The 24663-nt window shown below is 40.9% G+C and overlaps 1 protein-coding gene across 1 annotated transcript in view; it reads left to right on the forward strand.

Moving 5' to 3' along the window:
- SPTLC3 (serine palmitoyltransferase long chain base subunit 3) overlaps positions 1-24663 on the forward strand; it is a 131333-nt gene that overhangs the window by 58444 nt on the left and 48226 nt on the right. Inside the window, exons 5-7 of the mRNA XM_047854390.1 lie at positions 2767-2891; positions 5076-5169; positions 19566-19671. Coding sequence (XP_047710346.1) covers positions 2767-2891; positions 5076-5169; positions 19566-19671 — 325 coding nt within the window. The remainder of the gene's footprint in view (positions 1-2766; positions 2892-5075; positions 5170-19565; positions 19672-24663) is intronic.

Raw genomic sequence — 24663 nt, forward strand, 5'->3', positions numbered from 1 at the left:
AAAAAAAAAAAAAGAAAACAGCACCTGAGGAAAGACATCATGTTAGGTGGATGTCAAAAAGTGAGTGGGAACTGCAAGAAGACCATTCTATGTGGAGGAAAAAAACAGTCCCAACATCAGGGAAGCCTAAAACAGTACTTCTCCCAACCTCTCTGGAAACTTCCAGAAGAGTTAGCCAGAGGCTGTTCTGTTATTTAGCAGAAGAGCTGGGCCAGAACCCAAGGATGTCATGCCCAGGCCAATGGCCTGGTCACTATCTATCGTGGGGTCATTCCCTTTGGATGTAGTCTCTGTTAGGTAAAAACAAATACAATGAGTGATTATGTGCCCATGTCACATCTTTAAATTTTAGTATTCCTTTTTTCTCTGTATCTTTGATAATAAAGTTTTAAATAACAATTTAAGTTTTAACTCCCCTCCCCCCAAGCTTGAGTAAAATTGATTCTGCTAGAATACTTGTTTTACTATGGTTTCTGACATTTGGGAGGATAAATGAATTCTGAACTGAGAAGAAAGGCCAGCAGCCATCTGTTGTATGACAGTGTGACCTCTCAGGAAGGGCAAAGATGATACATGAAATGTGCTCTTTCATATTAAATGCAAAATAAAATTTTGAACTCACTAGTCAATGCCTTCTCAAGTTCAACCCTTCACCATTTTAGCACAAGAAGCAAGCTAATTTACCAATTTAAATAAAATTCTGATATCACACTCTGTATAGTAACACATGTTGACCTTTAGCTTGAAAAAAGCATGTTTATAAGTAATCCTGAATGTGCTAACAATATTCCTCTAACTTAAAGCTGAGTTAAATCTGCTTCTGTGTTCTGTGGTTGCAAATTACGTACCTCCACTTGTACATTTTTGTGTTTTGTCCAATGAATCATCTCCAGCAGCAGTGTCCAATAAAAATATAATGCAAGACATATATGTAATTTAAAATTTCCAGGAGCACCTGGATGGCTCAGTCAGTTAAGTGTCCGACTTCAGCTCAGGTCATGATCTCATGGTCCATGAGTTCGAGCCCGGTGTTGGGCTCTGTGCTAATAGCTCAGAGCCTGGAGCCTGCTTCGGATTCTGTGTCTCCCTCTCTCTCTCTTGCATTCCCTCACTCTGCTTGCGCTCTGTGTCTATCTCAGAAATATAAATAAACATTAAATTTTTTTAATTTTTAAAAATTAAAAAATAAATGAAATAAAATGAAATAAAACTTCTAGTGGCCACATTAAAAAAAAGTTAAAAAAAAAAGTAAATTTAATTTCATTATGGGTTTTGTTTGACCCAATATATCCAAAATATTATCATTTGAACATGTAATCAATATAAAAATATTTATGAACCATTTTACATTATTTTTGTTATTGTTTTTGTTTTGTTGTACTAAACGTTCAAAAAATAGTGTGTATTTTACTCTTACAGGACATCTCAGTTCAGACACTAAATTTTCATTGGTTAAAGTGAAATAAGTAGAATATAATCCTACCCAGATAATAAAGTTGTGTTCAGTGGAAAATATTTTACAATGCTTCAGTTTTTAAGTTTAAATAAAGTTAACTAAAATTAAGTACAATTTAAAACTCTATTGCACTAACCACATGTAGCTCGTGACTACTATATTGGACACTGCAGATCTAGGACAGTGACGGCAAACAGAAAAATATGAGGATCATTAACATTTACTCTTAGTAAGGCATGAGCGATTCAGTATAAGAAGGAGCCAGAGCATAAGCACATAAAAGATAACAGAATGGTAAAACATGAACTTTGGAGTTAGACTGGATTATCTCTGTTGGTTTTTATCTGTGACCTCTTTACACCTTGGTTTTCTAATCTATAAAGTAATGATAACTGCATTATTGGGCTTTTAAGATTAAATGAGATAACTTGAATGGTAACCTTTGAAATCTAGCACACTCCAAAGGTTCAATAATTTATAACTAGATTTACTACTGTCTATAGATGTCATGGGATCTGTTTGCATTTAAGTGTGGGGCACCCCCTGGGAGCGTTACAATTTAATTAATCACTTGAGGGATGTAGGGTGAGGGAAGAGAAAAATTGTGGTATTTTTTGTAGGTTTTATTGCATTATCAATATTTATATATAAAAGTACGCCAGTTGTTAAGTATTAGATTTTCACAAAGCAAACATACCCATGTAACCAGCATTGAAATCTAGAAACACAACATTTAGAGAATCTCAAAGGTCTCCTTGTGCTCCCAACAAAATTAACCACTATCCTGACTTCTAATGAGAGAGGGTGAGTGGGAGAGGGGCAGAGAGAGAGAGGGAGACCCAGAATCTGAAACAGGCTCCAATCTCTGAACACAGTCTGTCAGCACAGAGCCTGACGCAGGGCTTGAACTCGGCAAAGGCAAGATCTTGACCTAGGCCGAAGTCGAACACTTAACCGACTGAGTGCCCTAGGCACCCCAGTTTGTAAACTTTATGTAAATGGATTCAGCCTGTATGCATGTGTAAGTGTCAGACTTCTTTCACGCAACAATATATTTGTGAGATTCTTTTCATTTTGTTGTGTGGGGCACTATTGTTCCTTCCTGTGTTTAATTCTGCTCTGTAAATATCTCCACAAGGCATTTAATTCCTTCATTCTGCAGTATGTGAACATTTGGGTTGTTTCTTGATTGGGGCTGTGACAAATATACATACATTCTCACACATGTCTTTTGGTGATGCACTGGGTTTCGAGTTTTCGATCTTGTTGAGAGAAGGGAAAACTGACTCATCCTATCATTTCCTGTGCAGGAAGTTTGGATAAACACAAAGAGTTGGAGAACCTTGTGGCTGAGTTCCTGAATGTAGAAGCAGCTATGGTCTTTGGGATGGGATTTGCAACTAACTCAATGAATATCCCAGCACTAGTTGGAAAGGTGAGAATTTGTTAACATAATTGTCTTCTTCCGTGTGCCTAAGAATTACAACTCTGGGCAGGTACTATTAGAAGTATGGCTGAGAAGTTCCTTTTTTTTAGGAAAAGCTGATTGGATGTCCAGCTTTCTATTTTTTTTTTATTTTTTTTAATGTTTATTTTGAGAGAGAGAGAGAGTGAGAGAATGAGTGCAGTAGGGGCAGAGAGAGAGAGAGAAAGAAAGAGAATCCCAAGCATTCTCTGTGCTGATGGCACAGATGTGGGGTTCGATCTCACAAACCGCATCATGACCTGAGTTGAAATTAAGAGTCAAACATTTAACTAACTGAGTCATCCAATTGCCCCTGGATGTCCAGCTTTTTAAATAAATATAACAGCTTAGTCCAGCAAATCTATTCATAATGATATTTCAGTTATAGAATTAAAGCCCTAGATGTAGGTCACATCTCATCTTTGATGATAGTTTAGCAAAAACAGTTAAATTTTTAGGTTCCCAAGTCCCCAGGTGCAATGCAGAAAACACTTATTGGACATTTATTTGAACAAAACATTTTGCTCATGCCACTCATTTATTTATTAACAAATCACTTGTTGAGAAACTAGTTTGCCCTCATATAAGGCAAGATACAGGACAAAGATGAACAAGATCTGTGCCTTGTAAGTTTATGTAGTATACAGTCTGGTGGGGGAAACGATACACCAAATAAAATAGGATGAATGCCACAGAAAAGGCATGCACATACACGGAGAAAAGCAAAAGAGTTGCTTCCAAGCTCTTCTTAAGAAAGGCTGAGATGCTCGTGCAAAGTGTGTGACGTGAGAACTGAATCTATTACTTGTCTGTTAAGTTTTTTTCTTTAAGGTAAGGAAGAGATAGCAGCATGCATAAAGCACTGAGCTTTGGAAGAACTAGAATACAGGGTAGTGGATGATAAGGAGACTGGAGATGAAGGCAGGTGCCAAATTGCACAGAGCCTTGTAGTTCTCCTTGAGTGTTGGAAATTCTTTCTGAGGAAAATGGGGACATTGATTGGCTGCGTTTAAGTAAGTGCCATAATCAGATTTAGGTTTAAAAAATCTGACTCATGACAACTGAATGCAACATATTATCTTTGATTGGATTCTGCACTGAAAAAAATAGAAGGAAATAAAACATTTATAAAAGACATTGACATCATTAGAACAGTTGGGGAAACATGAATTTGGGCTGTCTCTTAGATGATAGTACTACATAAATGTTGGCTTTCTTGGGCATGATCATTGCATTGTGATTTAGCCAGAGAACATCCTTGTTCTTAGTAAGTACATGCTGAAGAATTTAGGGGTGAAGTATCATCAGGTTTATAAGTAACTCTCAAATGTCCACCAAAAAATTATAAATACACACATACTCATCTAGAGTATTGTTGGCTCTTCCCCAAAAAACTTACAACACTTCATGTGTGAACTTTCTAAAGTATGAGCAAGAACTCAAAGCTTCTGGGTGGCCACAAAAACAAATGGCCACCATAGTTTGTCTCTTCATTTTTTGTATGCTGGAACAATTTTATAGTTTTGAAAGTTTTAAATTAAAAAAGGAAAATAAATTTACAACTGTAATTTATAAGAAGTAAATTTGATTGATCTTTTTCACTTGCCTCAGACTGAATTGCCATCCATACTTTTCCAAATGCAAAGTTTTTAACTGGAAAGCATTGATACTTTGATCTACAATGATGTCAATACAGAGGAGAATGAGAATAGGAAAACAAGAGCTTGAAAGACCCTGCAGAAAAGACCCCTCCCCTCCAGAACAAGAACACCATATCCCAAATAATCCAACGCATGATTGAGGAACCCCAGAAAATCCACAACCCACCCAAAGTATATCCATTTTCCTGCCAAACATCAATTCTTTAGAAAATGCTAGCTGGCATTTAACCAAGATCTTGAATGATCTTCTCTGATGAAAATCAAATGCAAATGATTAAAGATATAATCCCTTAAAATAATCCCCATGTTCATCAGCTAATTGTCTACAGGATTTTACCCATATAGACACCAGGTAAAACTCTTGGCCTTTTAAAATGAAAATGGGTTTGAGGGATGTCTGTTAAAGGTCTTGAAGTGTCGTTCTATTTCCACATGCTATTTTTCTTTAATTTTATTTATTGGCCTGTGCTTTGTGTGTTTGCTTTCTGAACAGGGATGCCTCATTTTAAGTGATGAGTTAAACCATGCATCTCTCGTACTCGGGGCCCGACTCTCAGGTGCAACCATAAGGATCTTCAAACACAACAGTGAGTATCAATGCATCTCTCCTGACATATACTGCTTTCTTCTAGAACATGCGGCTTTGTCCTTGCCCCATTTGAATGGGGGAACTTAGCCTCATGAAACACAATTATGTTTATTTTCACTACTGGCTTGTTAACCTCTGCTGACCTTAAACAAATGGTTGAAGTGTCTTAAACACCCAGATTGCTAACTGTAACCCAAACACATTAGTGTCACTGTTATTTGTGGTCTTACAGTGCAGCCTCTGAAAACATGACTGATCTCTTAGGACTGACATTTAATCATCAGAAGTGTTATAACTCTCCCTTTTCTATAACTCTGACTTAGGAAAGTTTTAAGACTTCAGTTTTATGTTATTGTCAGATAAAAAGTGGTGTTCTTCCTTAGAAGAACTCCTTTCACTATTCCCACCCAGCACATGCTTACAATCTACTAGGAGAGGCAGATATGTATCAAAGTAACTGTATTGTGGGTTAAGTAGAAAAAGGGCCACAGCAATATCAGGCAGTGATTAAGAGTACAGGCTTTGGCCAGTGGATCTCTTCATGCTCACCAAAATGGCTAAAATAAAAAAGATGACAACACCAAATATTAGCAAAGATATGAAGCAACTCTCACCCATTGCTGGAGGGTACAATTATACAACTTTGAAAAACAGCTTGGCAGTCTTATAAACATATCCCTATACCATGATCCATAAATTCTTCACCTTGGAATTTCCATCACATGTCCACAAAAAGGCTTGTACAAGAATGTCCACAGCAGATTTAGTCATAATAGCCAAGACTGGAAACAACCCAAATATCTATAATAGGAGAATGGAAAATATCTGTTACATTCATATAATGGAATATGACTCTCTGATTAAAAAAAAAAAAAACAACGGAATAAACTACTGATACCCACACCATGGATGACTCTTCAGAAAAATTATTTTTAATGAAATAAACCAGACACAAAATAGTATATAGTGTATGAGTTTGTTTATAGCAAATAAAAAAACAGACAAAACTAATCTATGGTCATAGAAATCACAAAGATGCTTGACTCTGATTGTAGGGGAGGGAATTGGTGAGAAGAGGCATAAAGGAACTTTCTGGGGTCATAGAAATATTTGATATTTTGATTGGGGTGATATTTACATTCTTATTAAAATCATTGAATTTTACATTTAAAATATGCCAACTTCCTCATAAATAAATTTTCCTAAAAATATAATTGTTATCATACAATATCTTTGGTATTAAAGAAAAAAGTATAGGCTTTCCCCCCCCCCAAGCATTTGTGTCCTTGTCCTATAGCTTATTAGCATGCGGTCCTAGTCAAATTATTTAACCTTCTTGGATCTCAATTTACTTATTCCAAAAATGATAATTACAATGCCTGATTCACTGATATGTAAGTGAAGGCATATAAAGTGCTTAGCACAATGCCTAGAAGTGAAAACTTCTGAGTCACTTGTACCTGTTTTGTTATTGTGATTATTATTATCCTCATCATTTTCATTGCCAGTGCCACCAAAGGATAGTAGAAAACATTATGATGACCCAGAGGAATGCAAAGATCATTTCACTTTGGGGATTGCATGAGATGGATAGTATTTGCCATAGACTTTGAAGGATTAAGAGAATTCTGATCAGGGATATGGGAAAGGAAATTTCTAAACAGAATAACCTGGAGTGTGTAAAAAGCAGCAAGACCTCTAGTGTGAGGCTGAACTACTGGAGAAGAGCTGAAAAATAAGGTCTTGGCCAGTTAATGAAGAACCAATATGTTATATGATATATATGTGTATGTATATATATACATATATATATATACACACATACATACATATGTGTGTGTATATATATATATATATATATGTATAGGTATATATGTATGTATGTGTGTATATATATATATATGTATGTGTGTATATATATATATATATATATATATACACAAACTAAGATATATGTACTTCAGGAAGCGACAAAAGGTGTTTGGACAGTTCTGCTTCATTCCATGCTGATCTCTGGATGAATTGGCTTTGTTCAATGACTTTAGTAGCCCTCCCTCGTGTCTAGTGGCAGTGAAAACAAAGGTATAAGCTTTGATTTGAGATAGGCTTTGAACAGCCTCAGAAGGAAAAGACCCATCTGCTTATGGATTGTAAAGATCAACTGTCCCCATAATAGTTCTCGTACACCTTCACTATCCTGCATTTGTTACTATTTGGAATTTAACCCAAATTCTACCATTCTCCAGATTTCCCTTGGCGGTCTATAGAGATGATGATAGAAAGATAGATGATACATAGATAGATAGATAGATAGATAGATAAGCAGACAGACATGTGTATATACTCAACTGGGAGACTAAACGTTTTCTTAAACACTAACCAAGAATTTCCTACTCTCCAGCTTAAGACTTTATGGTAGTGATTCTCCAATGATTCCCCCCCGCCCACCTCCCGGTATTTATGCCTTGAATAGTCCCTTCCTGGATTGTCTCAGGATTGGTTTATGTGATTGAAAGAATACAATAGAAGTGATGATATGTCATTCTTAAGGCTAGGTGTTAAAGGCTTATGGCTTCTGCCTGTTCTTCTCTCTGGCATCACTAGTGAGGGCACTTAAGCAGCCTATACAGAAGAACTGAGGCCTCTTGCCAACAACCACGTGAACAGGATATCTTTACTGATCTTCTGGCTTCACTCAGGCTTTCAGATGACTGTAGTTCCAACATCCTGACTGCAGCTCACAACTTTCTTGAGCCAGAACACCCACCTAAGGTTCCCAAATTCCTAACCTGCAGAATCTGTGGATAATAAGTGTTAATTGTGTTGGGGTAATTTGTTATGTAGCAATAGATAACTAATACAGCTTCTCTAGCCGCCATTGCTGGGGCAGAAGCTGGACACCCAAGTGTCATTTCCTACTTCTTCCTCCTTTGAATCCAAAATGAATGACTCAGCAGACTCAGAGTCCTTTTATGCCACTTACACACCCGGTCACTGGAAAAGCAGCCAAAATGACTTGCAGGACAAGCCATTCTTGGTCTACATAGAGACAAGAAACTTGAGAGCTTGTAACACATAAGCCAGGAAGTGAAACTGGTTTCGGCTAATGCTTCTTGAGACAATTTCCCATGGCCAACATGGTGAAGGAACGTCAGGCCCTGACCCGCTATGTTAACAGCCCTTCCTTTTGAGGGGAGTGGGGCAAGGGATGGCTTGAATTGATTCTTTTCCTGCTGGCTGAGGCTAAAATATGAATAGAAGAGATAATCATCCCCTGCATTCCAATCCCACAGTTATCAAAAATTCTGCTGTTATTCATGGGTATATAGAGTAGATGCCAACAAGAACACATCAATGAAGATTATTTCCACATTTTTGTTCAAACACAAATATATACAGATGATTGAACAGAAACCATACAGTGGGAAAATTTCTAAGCAGACCCCTACAAAACAACTTTATTTTAAATACTCAAATAAAGTATGCAGTTCACCCACAGATTGAATCTTTCCATTAGTTCCAACTGCTCAGAAATTGTTCCAGGGACAGAGAGAAGTTCAGCCAGCTTCTCCTGGTCCTGCCCATGCCACCCTATGCAGTTATTCCATATCTCTTACTTCAGATTCTAATCTCAGGATAGCAATTCCAGTGAAAATACATCCAACAGAAAGCACAGTAACTATATCAGGAAGAAATCCGACAGCATCTGGACAGCTGGTAAAAACTGATATCATTGGTGAGGGACAGGTGAACATTGTGTGTCTCCAGATGTGATACGCTGAGAAAGACTCAACATAACTAACATAGTATACAGATCAGAACACTGAGTTTTATTGTTAGACAACCCCAAAGTAGAAACACTTTGTTGGAAAGAAAACAAAAAAAAGGGAATGTATTCTGTAAATATGCTAATATCATAAAAAACAAAGAAAGGCTGAGGAGATGATCCAGATAAAAGGATACCAAAGAGCTGTGATAACTAAGTACAGTACCAGACCCTGGACTGGATTCTGAAAGAGATAGGGAGATGCTATAAAGGACATTCCTAATTCACAAAATTGGAATATGGCCAGTAGGTTAGATAATACTAGGTAAAATTAGATAGATAAAAAAAATTAGTTAGATAGATAAAATTAGATAGATAGATAGATAGATAGAATGATAAGGTAAATGGAATAGTGTTAATAGATGAATCTGGAAAAAAGAGTATGTGGGAGTTCTTTGTAGTACTCTTATTCTTATAATTTTTTGTTGAGTTTGATATTATCTTCAAATAAAATTTTAATTCCTTAATTTTTGCTGGAACTTTAATTCCAGAATTTCATTTTATCCACAAATTTTACAAAGCTCTTAAAACATTCAGTAACTTATTCTTCACGCCTTCCCTTTGTGTTCCCAGAAAACAGAAAACATTTCTCATTTACATCTTTCTAATAAATGTTAGCTGTGGTCGTTTTATACCGGTAAACAGCACTTACTGCAAATTTACCTTGTGCCAGATGCTGAGCTAGTGGCCTTCTCTGAGGTACTTATTTAATCTCATGGACAACCCCATGAGGTAGGTGCTAGTTTACAAATGAGGAGATCCAGGCTTTGAGGTATTAAACAACTTGTCCAAGATCATACAACTGCTCAGTGGTGAAGCCCGGAGCTGTCTGTATAAATGCTGCCCCTTCCAACTAGCTGAGAGTGTGTGCAATGCGGGTCCCGATTCCATCATCTAGTGAAAATTCTATTATTAAGCTGCTGTTGCTCTTCAACTTTCCGTGGTTGGTAGAATAATGGCCTTTAAAAATGTCCATGTCCTAATCCCCAAAACCTATAAATATATTATGTGATAAAGAGGAATTAAAGTTGCAGATGGAATTCAAGTTGCTAAACAGCTAACCTTAAAGAGATTGTCTGCATGGGTCCAGTGTAATCACAGAGTCTTTAAACGCAGAAAAGGGAAGCAGAGGAGGGAGTGTCAGAGTGATGCCATGTGAGCAAGACTCTGATGGTCACTGCTGGCTTTGAAGAGGGAAGAAGGTCACACACCATGGAATGCCAGAAGCCTCTGAAAGCTAGAAAAGGCAAGGAAATAGATTCTCCATGTACAGCTTCCAGAAAGGAAGGCAGCCATACCCACACGTTGATTAAAATCACGTGAGACCCATTTCAGATTTCTGGTCTCCAGAACTGTAAGAGAACATGTTGTTTTGAGCCATTCAGTCTGTGCTAATTTCTTACAGCCTGGAAGGAAATGAATACACTTTCATTCTCACACACAAAGCCTTTGTGCCCACTCACTAGCGTGCTTACTACCTTTAGGAATGGGCACAATTTCCCAGCTATTGTGTTTACATCGCGAAAACAGTCACGTCTGAGAGAGGGGTTCCTCCAGGGGCCTTTGAATGACTTCTTCCTCGAGACGTGAGAGAGATGAGATGGTGTACAGAGGAGAAAGAATTAAGTAGGATCACGGTATGTAAGGCATCAGTAGCTGCTGACTGTCTTTCCCACTTTGCTGTTCCCAGGATACTACTAAATTCCTCAATAGACAATGATGCTTTAATCCTCAACGTGCATCCATGCAGATTGGAATAATAATGTAAAGAAGATGTAGAGGATATTAAGTTGCCTTCCTGTGTGGGGATAAGCATACAACACAGCAGAGACCGAAGCTAATAACGTGTGAGATGGGTTCTTAAGAATGGCCGCCTAAACCAGAATGTACTTAAACATCGGGATGATGGGATTTCACACAACCGTCTACTTGTTCTGCCCTCCTGGGCTTTCCTCTGCCTGTGACCTCTGCTTACACCTTGAGATACTCCCCTGACTTTGGGAGGAGAAGAGGTCCTGTTTTATGTAAATCAGTACTAAAGGATACTCTTTGTTATTTAGAGCAACTGTATATCAGTCAGAATTGTGGATCCTTAATTTTTTAACTGTGTATGGCTAAAATATACCTAAGGTGCAGTTACACCTATTCAGACCAGTGTAAGCTTTGAATTCTATTTGGACAAGCTTGATGTTCAATCCTATTTGAACAGCTTAAATAACGTCAAGCTATTCCTCATTTCTCTATTTCCCACAAGATCAGAACAAGCAACAAAGGGACCAAACAGAAGGAAAATTCTGAAAGGGAACAGAATCAGAACACACAAAGGCTACCCTCCAGGGGAAAATCTCCAAGGACTCAGAGTGCATTTTTAGCCATACCAAATTCAGGTACTAGAATTCTTTATCACCATAGATTAACTCTTCCTGGATAGTGAATACAGACAATTACTGAGACCATATTTATCGCTAGGCACTATGTTAAGCCCTTTGCATAATCAGTTCATTTAATTTTAACAAAACCCCATATTTATAGTTCTTTCCATTATCTCTACTTATTAAGAGAAAACTGATTCTCAAAATGATTAAATGGCCTGTCCAACATCACACATGATAAACGGCCAGAGTCCAAATTCAAACCCACGTGTGTTGCTCTTATCGTGGTTCATTTCTCCCAGGAGCGAACCAGAGACAAGGGTTTGAGTGTAACTCATTTATTTAGGACATGATCCAAGGAAGCACCAGCAGATGAGCAGAGAATGGAGACAGAGAAGGAAAGGCAGCCAACAAAAGGCATGTTGTCAAGCAGGTTACCACAATAGACAGCCAGAGCTTAATCCTACCTGGGAACTCAGTGTAGACATACTTCAGTGGGGTGCGGGAACTGGGTTATTTATACACCAATTCCCATGTGTGGGAGGTTGGAGGCTGTTCCTGCTTAAGCTCAGTATGCCCCCACAGCCAGGAAGAAAGCTCTTGGACCAAGAATGGCCTGTGTTTTCAATAAGGAGCCAGGCTGAGGGATATAGGCAGGGCCTGTACAGCATGTGCTAACTAACACTCTTACCCACTAGCTAAGTCCAGCTACTTCCAGGCCATATCAGTGCATTATTGTGTAAAAATCAATCTATATGATTGCTTGTCCTGTTAGTAGCCTAAATTTTAACCCAGAATGCTAAAATTTAGCCTCTGAATTCCTCTGGCTAAATGCTAAGAATATCTCTACATTTTCTCCTTTGGGCAGCTTCAGTGAAATAGCCAGTCCTTGGGTTGCCTTTGTGACTCATTAGGTGCCACAAAAAAGACTCTTCAGCACATTTGACAGTCTAAGCTACAGAGTCAGCTCTGACCAGTGACCAGTAAATCTGTTCTCCACTGCGATTCTGGTGCATTTTGAGAAAGTGGGCCGCAGCTCCTTGGGGCATGCAGATGCCTTTGGTAGACACATCCTCTGGGCTGAGTATTAACACCCTGGCATTTCAGGACCTCAAACCCTGGGTAAATTTTAAGTCTCTGGAAAGGGTGACATCTTGTTGCAGAGATATGGGAAAATCAGGACTGAGTTATTTTTTTTTCTCAGAACCTGCTTACTTTGCTGGTAATTACTTAGGATCTAGATTCTGGAACAGTGTTTCTCAGACTTTAACATACACTGAATTCACTAGGGGGTGGTTGTTTAAATGCAGACTCTGATTCAGTAGACCTGGGGCGGGGCCTGAGCCTCAGCATTTCTGCCCATCTCCCAAGTGTCACCAGTACTGCTGGTGCAGGACCACACTTACAAGGCTGTAGGGTAGGCAGGCAATCTCCGACCTAAAGGGCGTCACAAAGGGCTTCTGGAACTAGTCTTGGAGAGGAGAAGCAAATTTTTTCTCAGCTAGGAGAGTTTCAATGAGATCAGAGGGCTGGGCAGACCAAGAATTTGGAGCAGTTGGAAAAGAAAAAAAGTGGAGAGGAAGAACCAAGGTTCTACCTAGAGGCATTTAAAGGGCAAGGGGAGACAGAACAATGAGTGCAATGTTTGTGGGAAAACTCTGAGTTCTGCTTCTGAGGGCTCAGGAGTGCTGTTTGAGTGGAAGATCAAACCTATAAACAGCACTGAGACTATTTTTTTTATAAGCCACAACCTTTTAGATCTTAAGGTCCTCCTTGGACTCCTGAACTGAGCTGTTCACTTTAATAAAGACAGTGATTGTTTCTATATGTTTTACAACAACTAATAGTATTGAACCCTTGCTGCAATGAGCCTTTTACATGTACTAAGTCATTTGAGCCTCATAACTACACAATGAGACACCTGCTAGGATCATCTCCTTTTTACAGGGGAAGAAACAGAGGGACAGAGTGGTGAGGACACACAGAGCTAGACACAGAGGCAGAGCTGGCATTTACACCAAGGAGATCTGATTCTAGTTCCCTTGTTTTTAAGTTTATTTATTTATTTGAGAGAGAGAGAGAGAGAGAGAGAGAGAGAGAGAGAGAGAACAGAACAGGCGGGGAAAGAGCAGAGAGAAGGAGACACAGAATCTGAAGCATGCTCAGGGCTCCGAGCTGTCAGCACAGAATCCGATGTGGTGTTTCAACCCACTAACTGTGAGATTATGACTCAAGCATAAGTCGACGCCCAACTGACTGAGCCACCTCGGTGCCCTTCCAGTTCCTACTTTTAAGCACAATTCACCTTTACCTCCTTTCCCAGCCTTTTCCAAGGCTGTCTCCCCCTGGCTAGTGGAATGCAGGAGACTTGCTCTTCCATGCAGCCCTCCCAGAGCAAGGCAGTTGGGTTAGGCAGATGCAGCCAGGGTTCACGCTGGTTACCCTTGATCTGAGATGCAGGATCCCAGAACTGACCTCTGAGCCCCCAAGTTGTTCCCTGAATCGCATCTTACCTTCCTGCATTGACCTCAAGCCCTTGGGGATCCCAGTTGAGTACTATGTTTAATTCCTCCCGGAGAATCAGAGGCCTACATGCTGCATCGGCCCAGAACTCTGAGGACACTCTGTCCCCATGCTTTAGGCTCTCCCTGTCCTTTGTCTCATGTCCCTGAGGTCAGAATTACTGGTTTCCCTCCCCAGGTACCCAGGCCCTGCCCCTAGCACCTGCCTCACCCTCAAACCAGCTCAGTCCCCTGCTCTCTGTTGCCTTTTGCACTCTTGCAAGATCACCATGCTTCTTACAAACCTGTCCAAAGGCCATGCAACACCTGCCCACATACTGACAGAGCTACCAAGAAAATCTGAGCCTAAGTATTTACCCAAACTGTAAATCTTAACATACCAAATTTTCAATGCATCAGAAATTCCCTCACTGATCTCATGAGGAAGAGACTATAAATGTGACTTGAGAAAGACATTTACTTTGCTTACCAAAGTTAGCCATCATGATTATGCTTTTCCCCATAGGGTAAAAAAGGAGGCATTTCCCCCATCACCATCTTAAAAGTAAGAATGATTTCTTTGTCATCATTCACAGTTACTGAAGTACCCATTGCTTAATATTCCACATTTGGGCTCAGCATTTGAAGGATGAAATTGGGCATCTCCAAAGGAACAAGAAGAATGGGGGAACAGATGGGAAGCAAGGGCTTAGAGTAACAGGTAGCATTCCTTCATCATCCAACCATCTTTTCACTTAAGAGATATCTGATGGATGTCTATCATGTGCAGACATGAAAATATCTTTGGTGAGCAGCCCATGGAACAGGAAAGCAGAGAATGCATCTAAATGTAGCTGTAGCTGGAGGTGGGTTTTGTGGACTTTTGAAGGAAGAAGGTGTGAACCATCAACCACACTGAGCAGCATATGGAAGGTACAGGCCGTATTCAGCCTGACCATGACAGCTGGCCCTGGATCCAGAGGAAGGGAAAGCCACTGAAGGATGAGCAGTAAGAACGGTCTTGTGTCTCAATAAAAGGTCAGTGGCACAAGAGAAGAGGAACGAGGAAACCGTGGCAGAAGAAACAGTGTTGTACTGTATGCAAAAGTCAGAACAAAGCCCAATATCGACTTCTTATCATCAGGAAGACACTTTTTGAACTATACCCAACCTCTCTTCTGAGAAGAATATGGCTTCCTTGTTTCCCTGTGCCCACTTTTCACAGTACATTAACTGCAGCTTCCCCAGACCCCAGAGGCTTGTTGATACTATCAGGGCTTTGAATTTAAGGACAGGCTCAAGAACAGGCTCTCAAAGTATATTTGTCACCTAAGCCTGATTCGTTTTTGGCACACTGTTGGATTATTCTAGGTATTCAGTAATCCAGTAAACCGATTAGTCATGCCTGTGACAGACCAGGACTTCCTTTGCATCACTCACCTAGATGTGGCCTCTGTTTTCATTTTTAATGGCTAAATGTTCAGCACCCATCATGCCAGCTTGCTCCTCTCAGCCCTTCACAAACCAAAGAAAATCACTTTATTGAGCCAGATGGTAGTGAATGATGTCTAAGGCATTGCTGATACCCAAATTTGTGGCAATCACAAATTCATAGCATGTCATAAGATTAGAAAGATATTATACAATAGTGCTATGTATGTGCCCCTTGATAGCATCAAATTTATTCTTTTATTTTAATATCTATATCTCAGTATTTTCTTTATATATCAAACTGATTTATTTGCATTTGCTTTTTGGTTGTTGTTGGTTTTATAAACCTGGTGTTTCAGTCAGTTAAGCATCTGACTCTTAATTTCAGCTCAGGTCATGATCTCACAGTTCAAGCCCCACATCATGTTCCATGCTGACAGTCCAGAGCCTGCTTGGGATTCTCTCTCTCCCCCTCTCTCTGTCCCTCCCCTGCTCTCTCTCTCAAAATAAATAAATAAACTTAAAAAAAAAAAAAAAAGAAACAAAAAACACAAACCTAATCATTCTTTCCTAATTCTTAGAGGTGTCATGAGGATTAACATCATGCAAATATAAGTGTTTTAATAAGCAACATTATTTAAAAATGTTAGCATGTGGCTTGTTGAAACAGTAGACTCGCACAAGGCCTGCAGAACATAAACTACAAACCCCTGAATCCTACAGATCTGTACCCCACATGCTGTAGCATTATACAGCCAGACCCTAAGAACCAAAGAGAAGCTACCAGACACTAATGTAAGTCCAGAATCCCGCACTGAGTGAAGTTATCCCTTTCTCTGCGCAGCTTCTGTGATTCTAAGAGGTCAATGAGTTTCTGCTTCACAAGGGGAAATAAGACTGATTGATTCCCCCTCTGCTCAAGAATCCCAGTGTGTGGACCCCACGGGTTTTCTGAAGCCTCACCAAAGACAATCCCCAGGTAACTCTCTGTTCAAGTGGAACAGGATGAGTTCCCTGCCATGGAAGGGACTGGGATTCCTCTTGTTTCCATCTGCAAAATGCATGAAACACATCGTGGCCATTTAAAGGCTTGTTCTCAGTCCAGCTTGTTAATGCAAGAATGGAGAGAATCTTCTATGTTCTTTAGTGGTGTCCATTTTAAACCTAATCCTAGACTAAACCTATAATATGTATGTGACCTAGTTGATTGCATAAAAAGTAGAATAACGTCTGCATATACAGATTTTTCAACATCTTAGAATATTCACTTTTTAAGTGACTGCTAATTTGGTTCACTGGGTTTGTTTTTATTATTATGACATTGGAACCACCCTCATCATGTGTCATTTCTGTACCAAAAAACTTATAAATTCCACTTCCCAGAAGGAAAACACTCTACAGAAATCTTACATTTGTCATTTCTTTATTCCATTCAGAGACTAACAGGCCTGCAGTAGATTATAGAAAAAGGAGCTGTATATCTCAATCACGCGGGTTCCTTCAACATCTTAGGAACTCAGCCTAAAGCAAAATGTCCATACAGGCAAAGGTTTACTGTCCCAGAAATTCTCAAAATAAGAAAGCTGCTTTCTGTTTCCTTGGCTGCCATCTAGTGGGTAATGATGTAGTGTCAGTAAAGCACTACATCTGTGAAGACACAAGATGTCTGCCTGTCTTCAAAACCAAAAACACAGTTAATGTAAGAAATATTGCAGAGGGGCACCTGGGTGGCTCAGTCGGTTAAGTGATTTCAGCTCAGGTCATGATCTCATGGTTCATGGGTTCAAGCCCCGCGTCAGGCTTTGTGCTGACAGCTCAGAGCCGGGAGCCTGATTTGGATTCTGTGTCTCCCTCTCTCTCTGCCCCTCCCCTGCTTGCACTCTGTCTGTCAAAAATAAATAAATATTTTTAAAAATTTTTTAAAGAAATATTATTCCAGAAATGAGGCAATTATCCTTTTTCATAATTTCTATTTAGATCTTAAAGTGGTATTCTCCTTCCTTTTTCCTGGTCTACATTCCTTTCCATAATCAAACATTGATTTTGTGCTAATATTGTGTGCTGGTACTAGAGCTGTAAGGAAATCCTAAAACAGATTCCACCACAGACTGGGACTAAAAATAAAGTTTCAGGGATCTCCACTGAAAGAAAGAACCTCAGCCAACTTAAGCCTAGACCAGTGACAATCCACTTAATATCGCTTCTTTGGTATATTGCTTCTTGATGCAGTGGCTAAAACCAATATTGACTGTACCGTCTTAGATTTATATATGCTAGGTTTTTCCTGTGAGCATTTTTTTAAAAATTAATGTTTATTATTTATTTTTTGAGAAAGAGACAGAGAGCAGGGGAGGGGCAGAGACAGACAGAGACACAGAATCTGAAGCAGGCTCCAGGCTCTGAGCTGTCAGCATAGAGCCTGACACGGGGCCCGAACTCATGAATATTGAGGTCATGACCTGAGCCAAAATCAGTTGCTTAACCAACTGAGCCACCCAGGAAGCCCTCCTGTGAGCGTTTTTTAGTGGAATCTCTAATGCCTGATGAACATTACATAACAGTCAGGTCAGCTGTTCAGTAGCATTTCCAACTTTTCAAACTGAAATCAGATTATAGACCTAACGTATTTTGGTTTCAGATTCTCAAAAAGGGAGAGTTCTGAAGGTACAAAGAAATGTGGTAAAAATATAATGAATCTAAAAAACTTGCACATAAGCCTCTGCCTTTTTTCTCTCTCTCTGGGCTTTGCAAGTTAAACATACACACACACACACACACACACACACACACACACCCCTACAGCTGGAATGGTAGACCAATCTTCCCCAATAATCACTCAGCCTAAGTCCAGTCATCTACATCTGGTTGCAGATAAATGAAAAGTCACTGTGAATTATATTTGACATCACAAGTTAATAAGAATAATCCACCAGACATCCATCCTTCTTTGTTCAACATGACCGTGGAGTAGTTTGAGAAGAAGGAACAAGAGCTCTCAACTAAGGTAGTGGTTCCGAATGCGTGCCATGGTACCAGACTGCATAGGTTCAGATCCTGGCTATGCTGGTTGTGATCATAAACTTCAGGCAATTTACCAGACCTATATGTGCCCTGGTTTCCTGAAACATAAAATGAAGTTACCTCCCCTTAGGGTCATGTTTAGGATTACACAAGTCATTACAAAGAATATGCTTAGAAGGCAGGCTGGAATCCAGATAGGGCTTAATAATTGTGAGCACTTATTAATGTATCCAGATGCTTCCAAATAATTTTCAAAGGAGTGCTAATTTTTCCCGTGCCTTAAAGTTTGGAGTGGGGGATGTCGAAAGTCAGGTCTCAAAGTGTAGGAAGTGAGACACCTGCCAGCAATGCCACCACTCTGTACTAACTCAGCTAAACTCTCATATGCTCATGGCTACACAACTGGTGAGTATCAGTTAATGATATACCTCCAAGTTCATTTTAACCTGGTATCAAAGCTGAAGCCCACAGGATGCACTTAATGGAGAAGCTCCAATCTCTGCCGAAGCAGGAGAGGAGAGCCCTTTAAGAGTTTATGAAACCAGGGTGCCTGGACGGCTTAGCCGGTTAAGCGTCTGGCTTTTGACTTCGGCTCGGGTCACAGTTCGTGGGTTCGAGACGCACAGTGGGTTCTGCACTGGCAGTGCAGAGCTTACTTGGGAATCTTTCTCTCTCCTTCTCCCTCTGCCCCTCCCCTGCTCGTGTTCTCTCTCTCTCTCTCTCTCTCTCTCTCTCAAAAGAAAAAGAGCCTATAAAACCATGTGCCTCCAGCAGGGGGTGGGGGTGGGGTGATTCTGCCTACTATATAAACCTGACTGTTCATCTTGTCAGAGTTAAATTGTACTAAAGTATAAGCCTCTCCCTCCCTCCACCCCAGGTGTTCTCTGATTCTAATCTGGCTCTCTGAAAAAGTTCAGGTCTAAGCCTGAGCCTAGGAAACCTGATGCCTTCTCTTGGGGTGCCTGGGTGGCTCAGTCGGTTGAGTGTCCAACTTGCGGTCTGTGAGTTCGAGCCCCGCATCAGGCTCTGTGCTGACAGCTCAGAGCCGGGAGACTGCTTCTGATTCTGTGACTCCCTCTCTCTCTGCCCCTTCCCTGCATGCTCTATATCTCTCTCTATCTCAAAAATAATAAACATTAAAAAAAAAAGAAGAAAGAAACCTGATGCCTTCTCAAAAAAGAAAATGGGGGAGGAAAAAGCAAACCCTGTCATGACTCATTTTCTTTTTTGGTATTATTTAAAGACATGCAAAGCCTAGAGAAGCTCCTAAGAGATGCTGTAATCTATGGCCAGCCTCGAATCCGCAGAGCTTGGAAGAAGATTCTCATCCTAGTTGAGGGCATCTACAGGTATGTAAATCACCTGAGATGTTTGCACACAGTGGGGCCTGTAGCAAGCTAACAAATGAGGAAAGGCTGACCTCTCCTAGCTAAATGGAAAAACAAGTTAGGTATTAGGTATTATGGAGAGACCTGAGCCAGAGCTACCAATGTGAGCTGTCAGCCTTGGGTCACCTATCTTTTCAATGTCTGTACATATGGCAGAATACCTTGGAGGCTGGATGCTTGTGAAGGTGTCCTCAGAAATGCCCTTAGAGGGCATTGCAATAATTCTTTCCACTACCTTTCACTGGCCCACAACTTCAAAGGCTTTTGCTGGCTGGGTTATTCAACATCAGAATGCTTCTTGCCTTCTATGGCTATAGTAGATATGGCTGCTACGTACCCAGATGCTTCTAACTAGACAGTACACACAAACTCCAGTGGCTTGCTGAACTTGGCCAGTTGTTGGCATTAGAATACAAAAACCCTGTGCATCTTCCACAAGATAAGACTAACCTCAAGGGCAATTCCTGATCCAAAGCTGGGAGCGGATGGACTCAGCATCTGAAGGTATGCTCCATTTCCCACCACTTTGAAGCTAAGTGGACAAAACACCCACTAAGCCACTGAGAGCTGCACTTTTATGAGGAACATGGTGGTGGGATTTGCTTCATTCTCTGTCCGAACTGATTACTGACACTAAAATGAAGGATGCCTCCCACCCCTTCTGTTTAATGCCCAAGTCCCTGAGTCAAAGAAACATCATCTCAGAGTGCTCACTCCTAAATCAGCTCTCAAACAATCGTAATGTTGAGAGAATCAAGGGAGACGTTTCTTATAATTACAGAAAAGTGAACAATATTAAACAGAAGGGAATGAGAGCTTAACTTCCCTGCAAGGAGAAGTGTGTTTGCAAAGGAAACTTGAGATCTGATAGAGCTCTTCATTCAGCCAGAGTGCAAATCGTTCCTGTTCCATGAATAGATAAACCAGCAGCAGAAGAAATGTGTCTTCATCCCTTTTGGAAAAAAAGAAGTACTTTCTACTAAATGTAAAATAATAATAATAATAATAACAACAACAACAATAATAAGCCAGATATCATTTTGTTTTTTCTCTAGTCCTTACTGCCCCAGGGGTTGGTGTTCTGGGTGTTCTCAGTGCTTCTGTGGGGTTGCAAAGCTGGTATTTCACGTTTTCAGTAACCCAATGTATGCAGTACCTCCTCAGGTCAGCCCCCAGACCGTGTCTTCTTTGTGAAGTCTTTGCAATCACCTTAGAGCAGCATTCTCAACCAAGGTGATTTCTTCCCCGCAACCCACCTCTACTCTGGACACACTTGGCAATTGTCAGTTGTCGCAACTTTAGTACTACTGGCATCTGGTGGGCAGAGGCGAGGGATGTTGCTAGACATCCTACAGTGCACAAGGTAGGCCCTTACAACAGAGGATCACCCTGCTCAAAATATCAACAGTGCTGAGGCTGAGGTACCCTGCTGTGGATTAATTCAATTAGTAATTGAATTTAGGGGCTCCTGGGTGGCTCAGCCAGGTAAGCATCCGACTTTGGCTCAGGTCATCATCTCACAGTTTGTGAGTTTGAGCCCCATGTGAGGCTCTGTGCTGAGAGCTCAGAGTCTGAAGCCTGCTTCAGATTCTGTGTCTCCTTCTCTCTCTGCCCTTCCCCTGCTTGCTCTCTCTCTCTCTCTTTCTCTCTCAAAAAAAACCCAAAATAAACATTTAAAAAATTTTTTTAAAAATTCAATTTAATTAATAATTTACTCACTGGCCTTGAACTTGCTACTTTTGGGAAGTCATCTCCTATGGACTCTGGGCTGTCATAACCTCAGGCACAGGTCTTGCTCCCTTGTGTGATCTGTGCCAGCTGCCAGCTTAGGAGGGGAGCCCTTATCTAAACACCTGTCATTCAGGCCTGGGCTTGCAGGAGCATGGATCAGCTGAGGGAGAGCAGATTGGGCGTCTCCTTTAACCAGAGTTAACCGAATCCAACTGCAAATAAACAAAGCTTAGCTCCACTAAAGGAAAGTTGTGTTTTAAGTACTTTGATCGTGGCTAAAATTAAGTGGACCACCAGCGTTTCACTGTCAACTATTCCCATCAGTTACATAGAGAAACCACTCCAGCAGCAAGGCTTGTTAATGGCTGGGCCCATGTCACACCATGGTCTCAGGAGGGCAGGAGGGCCAGGTGTGGACTTTTGGCTCCACACCGGCATGGCACCAAACCACAACCTGGGATTCACTAGCAATGGTGCCTGCTCTGTTATCTCATACTGTGTAACAAGCCATTTGAAGCATAACGGCTTACACACAGCAATGAGTTAGTATTCCTCACATCGCTGTGGGTTGTCTGGACCAACTGGGCAGTTTTTCTGCTCCACGTGGTGCTGGTTGGGGTCATTCATGGGGTTGCATTCAGCTGGGAGTTCAACTGGGATCTGGAATGTGAAAATGACCTCACTCAGCACTGGCGGTTGACTGAAGTACCTTGTTCCCTTCTCTTCTCTGGAGTGCCTTCTCCATATGTAGGCTCTTCTCACTGAGCAATCAAGCTGGAGCTTCCTTACAACATGGAAGGAACATCTGTCTTCCAAGAGGATGAGAGCAGAAGCTGCTGCCTTTTAATGGCTAGGCCTAGAACCAGTACAGCAAATCTGCTATGCTCTGTTGGTCAAAGTATGGCAAAAGGCCAGCTCAGATTCAAGGGGAAGAGAGAGAGCACCTCTTTTTTTAAAAATTTATTTTTGTTTATTTATTTCTGAGAGAGAGAGAGAGAGAGAGAGAGACAAACAGACAGAGTGTGTGTAGGGGAGGGGCAGAGAGAGAGGGAGACACAGAATCTGAAGCAGGCTCCAGGCTCTAAGCTGTCAGCACGGAGCTCAGCGCAGGGCTCAAACTCACAGACTTCGAGGTCCTGACCTGAGCTGAAGTCAGACGATTAACCAACTGAGCCACCCACATGCCCCAGAGCCCACCTCTTAATGGGAGGATTGGCGCGTGTGTGGAGGGATGGGGAGACTTGCAGGCAGTCTTTGGAGACAATCTACCATAGTGGCTCAGTCATCCTGACATTTATTTATACAATGAAACCTCCACTTTCCATGGACCTCCCTTCACAGGAGCTTTCTTTTATCTCACCCGCACAGAATCTTGTCTTTAAATGAAACTGTGAGCTAAAAGGGCCCATTCAATGCTAGGAAGCAGGGCACCTCTTAGGCCTCGATATTTCCTGGGGCCTCAGTTTCCTCATTTTTAAAACAAGGCTAGCCTAGACTGGAGTTCTGGCACATAGTGGGCATTCTCATTTGCTTCTATCACCAAAAAAATGAAATTATTTCCCACAAGATTTTCCAAAGGGCCAGGGTTAGGAATCAACAGTTCAGAAACACACTTCTACTTTTTAGAGTTGTGTTATAGATACATACCTTGTTGATATCAACACAAAGCTTCCTTTGAAGTTTTACTCCCAGATATATATTTTTTTATCTATTGCTATGGTTTGCCACCATGGGCAAAGTCCCCCCACCACAAAAGCCTCCCATGAGTCCATTTTTTTTTTCATAATTCCTAAAAAGAGCATTCAGCCAAATCAGACAGTTTCAGGTCTGGTATCAAGGCAGGCAGGTATCAAGGTAGGAAAAAGCTAGATACCAAGTCTAAGAAGTCCATAAACTCCACAAAAGCAGTTATGAGAATGATAATTATAGTAATTAATAGTAATGACAATAATAATGCCACCATCCATAAACCATCTAAGTCTCATTATCTATATAGAGAATATGGAGGAGCCAGGGTTTGGAGGAAGGCCCAGGCCCTGGGTTCAAATCCTAGTGTTGTCACCTACAGCGCTGTGTCCTTCATAGGGTTCTTTTGTAAATATTAAATAAGATCATAGGACCAGTTCCTGGCAGAAGCCCAGCCCACAGTAAGTCCACAACAAGGGCAGCTGTCTCCATCATTAAATTTATTTTCAGTCGAGGAAGTTGCAACGTGGAAAACGGTAAGCTGTCTGCAGAGTGAAGCTGTTTGCTCTTCACCCAGCTGGAGAATGGATGTCAGGGGAAGGAGCTCACATTTATTATGTGTCTGCTACTTACTAAACACGTGGGCTTACTCCTTGCTCCCCATGTGTGATTTTGAGTAAGCCTCCCCTGTACATTTTTTATAAAGCATTTTATATCTATTTTTAAAGGTTTATTTATTTTTGAAAGAGCACGAGAGGGGGACAGAGGATCTGAAGTGGGCTGCGTGCTGACAGCACAGAGCCCAAGGTGGGGCTTGAACTCATGAACTGAACCATGAGACCATGACCTGAGCCAAAGTCAAACACTCAACTGACTAAGCCACCCAGGTGTCCCCCCAGTATTTTGATGTCACTGTGAAGATGAAAACACTCGACTCAAGGCAGATGGCTGAGATGAGAGAGAGCCAGGGTTCAAACCAGGCAGCCCTGCTGGGACAGAGACCCCATATCAACAAGGGAGTCCATTCACGTGTCCCCATCCAACGAAGTAAACACAGAAAAGGTGAAGTCATCCATGTGGCCTTCGCCATTTACCTACCTAGGGTTCAGTTTCTTCATCTGTAAAATAGGGAGATTGAAACTTGAAATATAAAGTTCCATGAGTTCATGATTTGGGGCTTAAAAGTACAATCGTATTTTAGCGTTCTCATCTGCTTTCTTTTAAGTATTGTTTTAAAGTCAGACTCTTCTAGTTTTGTGTCTCTGAAAAGTCATTGTGGTTGAGAAATCTCAAAACTATTAAAAAATCTACTAAAGGGGCACCTGAGTGGCTCAGTTAAGTGTCCAACTCTTGATCTCAGCTCAGGTCTTGATCTCAGGGTCATGAGTTCAAGCCCCACATTGGGTTTCATGCTGGGCATGAGGCTTACTTTAGATAAAAAAAAAAATGAGAAAATAAAGAATATATATACACACACACACACACACACACACACACACACTAGAGAAGGGCAGCGGGTCCCAAATAACCTGGGAT

The sequence above is a fragment of the Prionailurus viverrinus genome, chromosome A3 (genome assembly GCF_022837055.1).
Source record: "Prionailurus viverrinus isolate Anna chromosome A3, UM_Priviv_1.0, whole genome shotgun sequence".
Classification (NCBI taxonomy): Eukaryota; Metazoa; Chordata; class Mammalia; order Carnivora; family Felidae; genus Prionailurus; species Prionailurus viverrinus.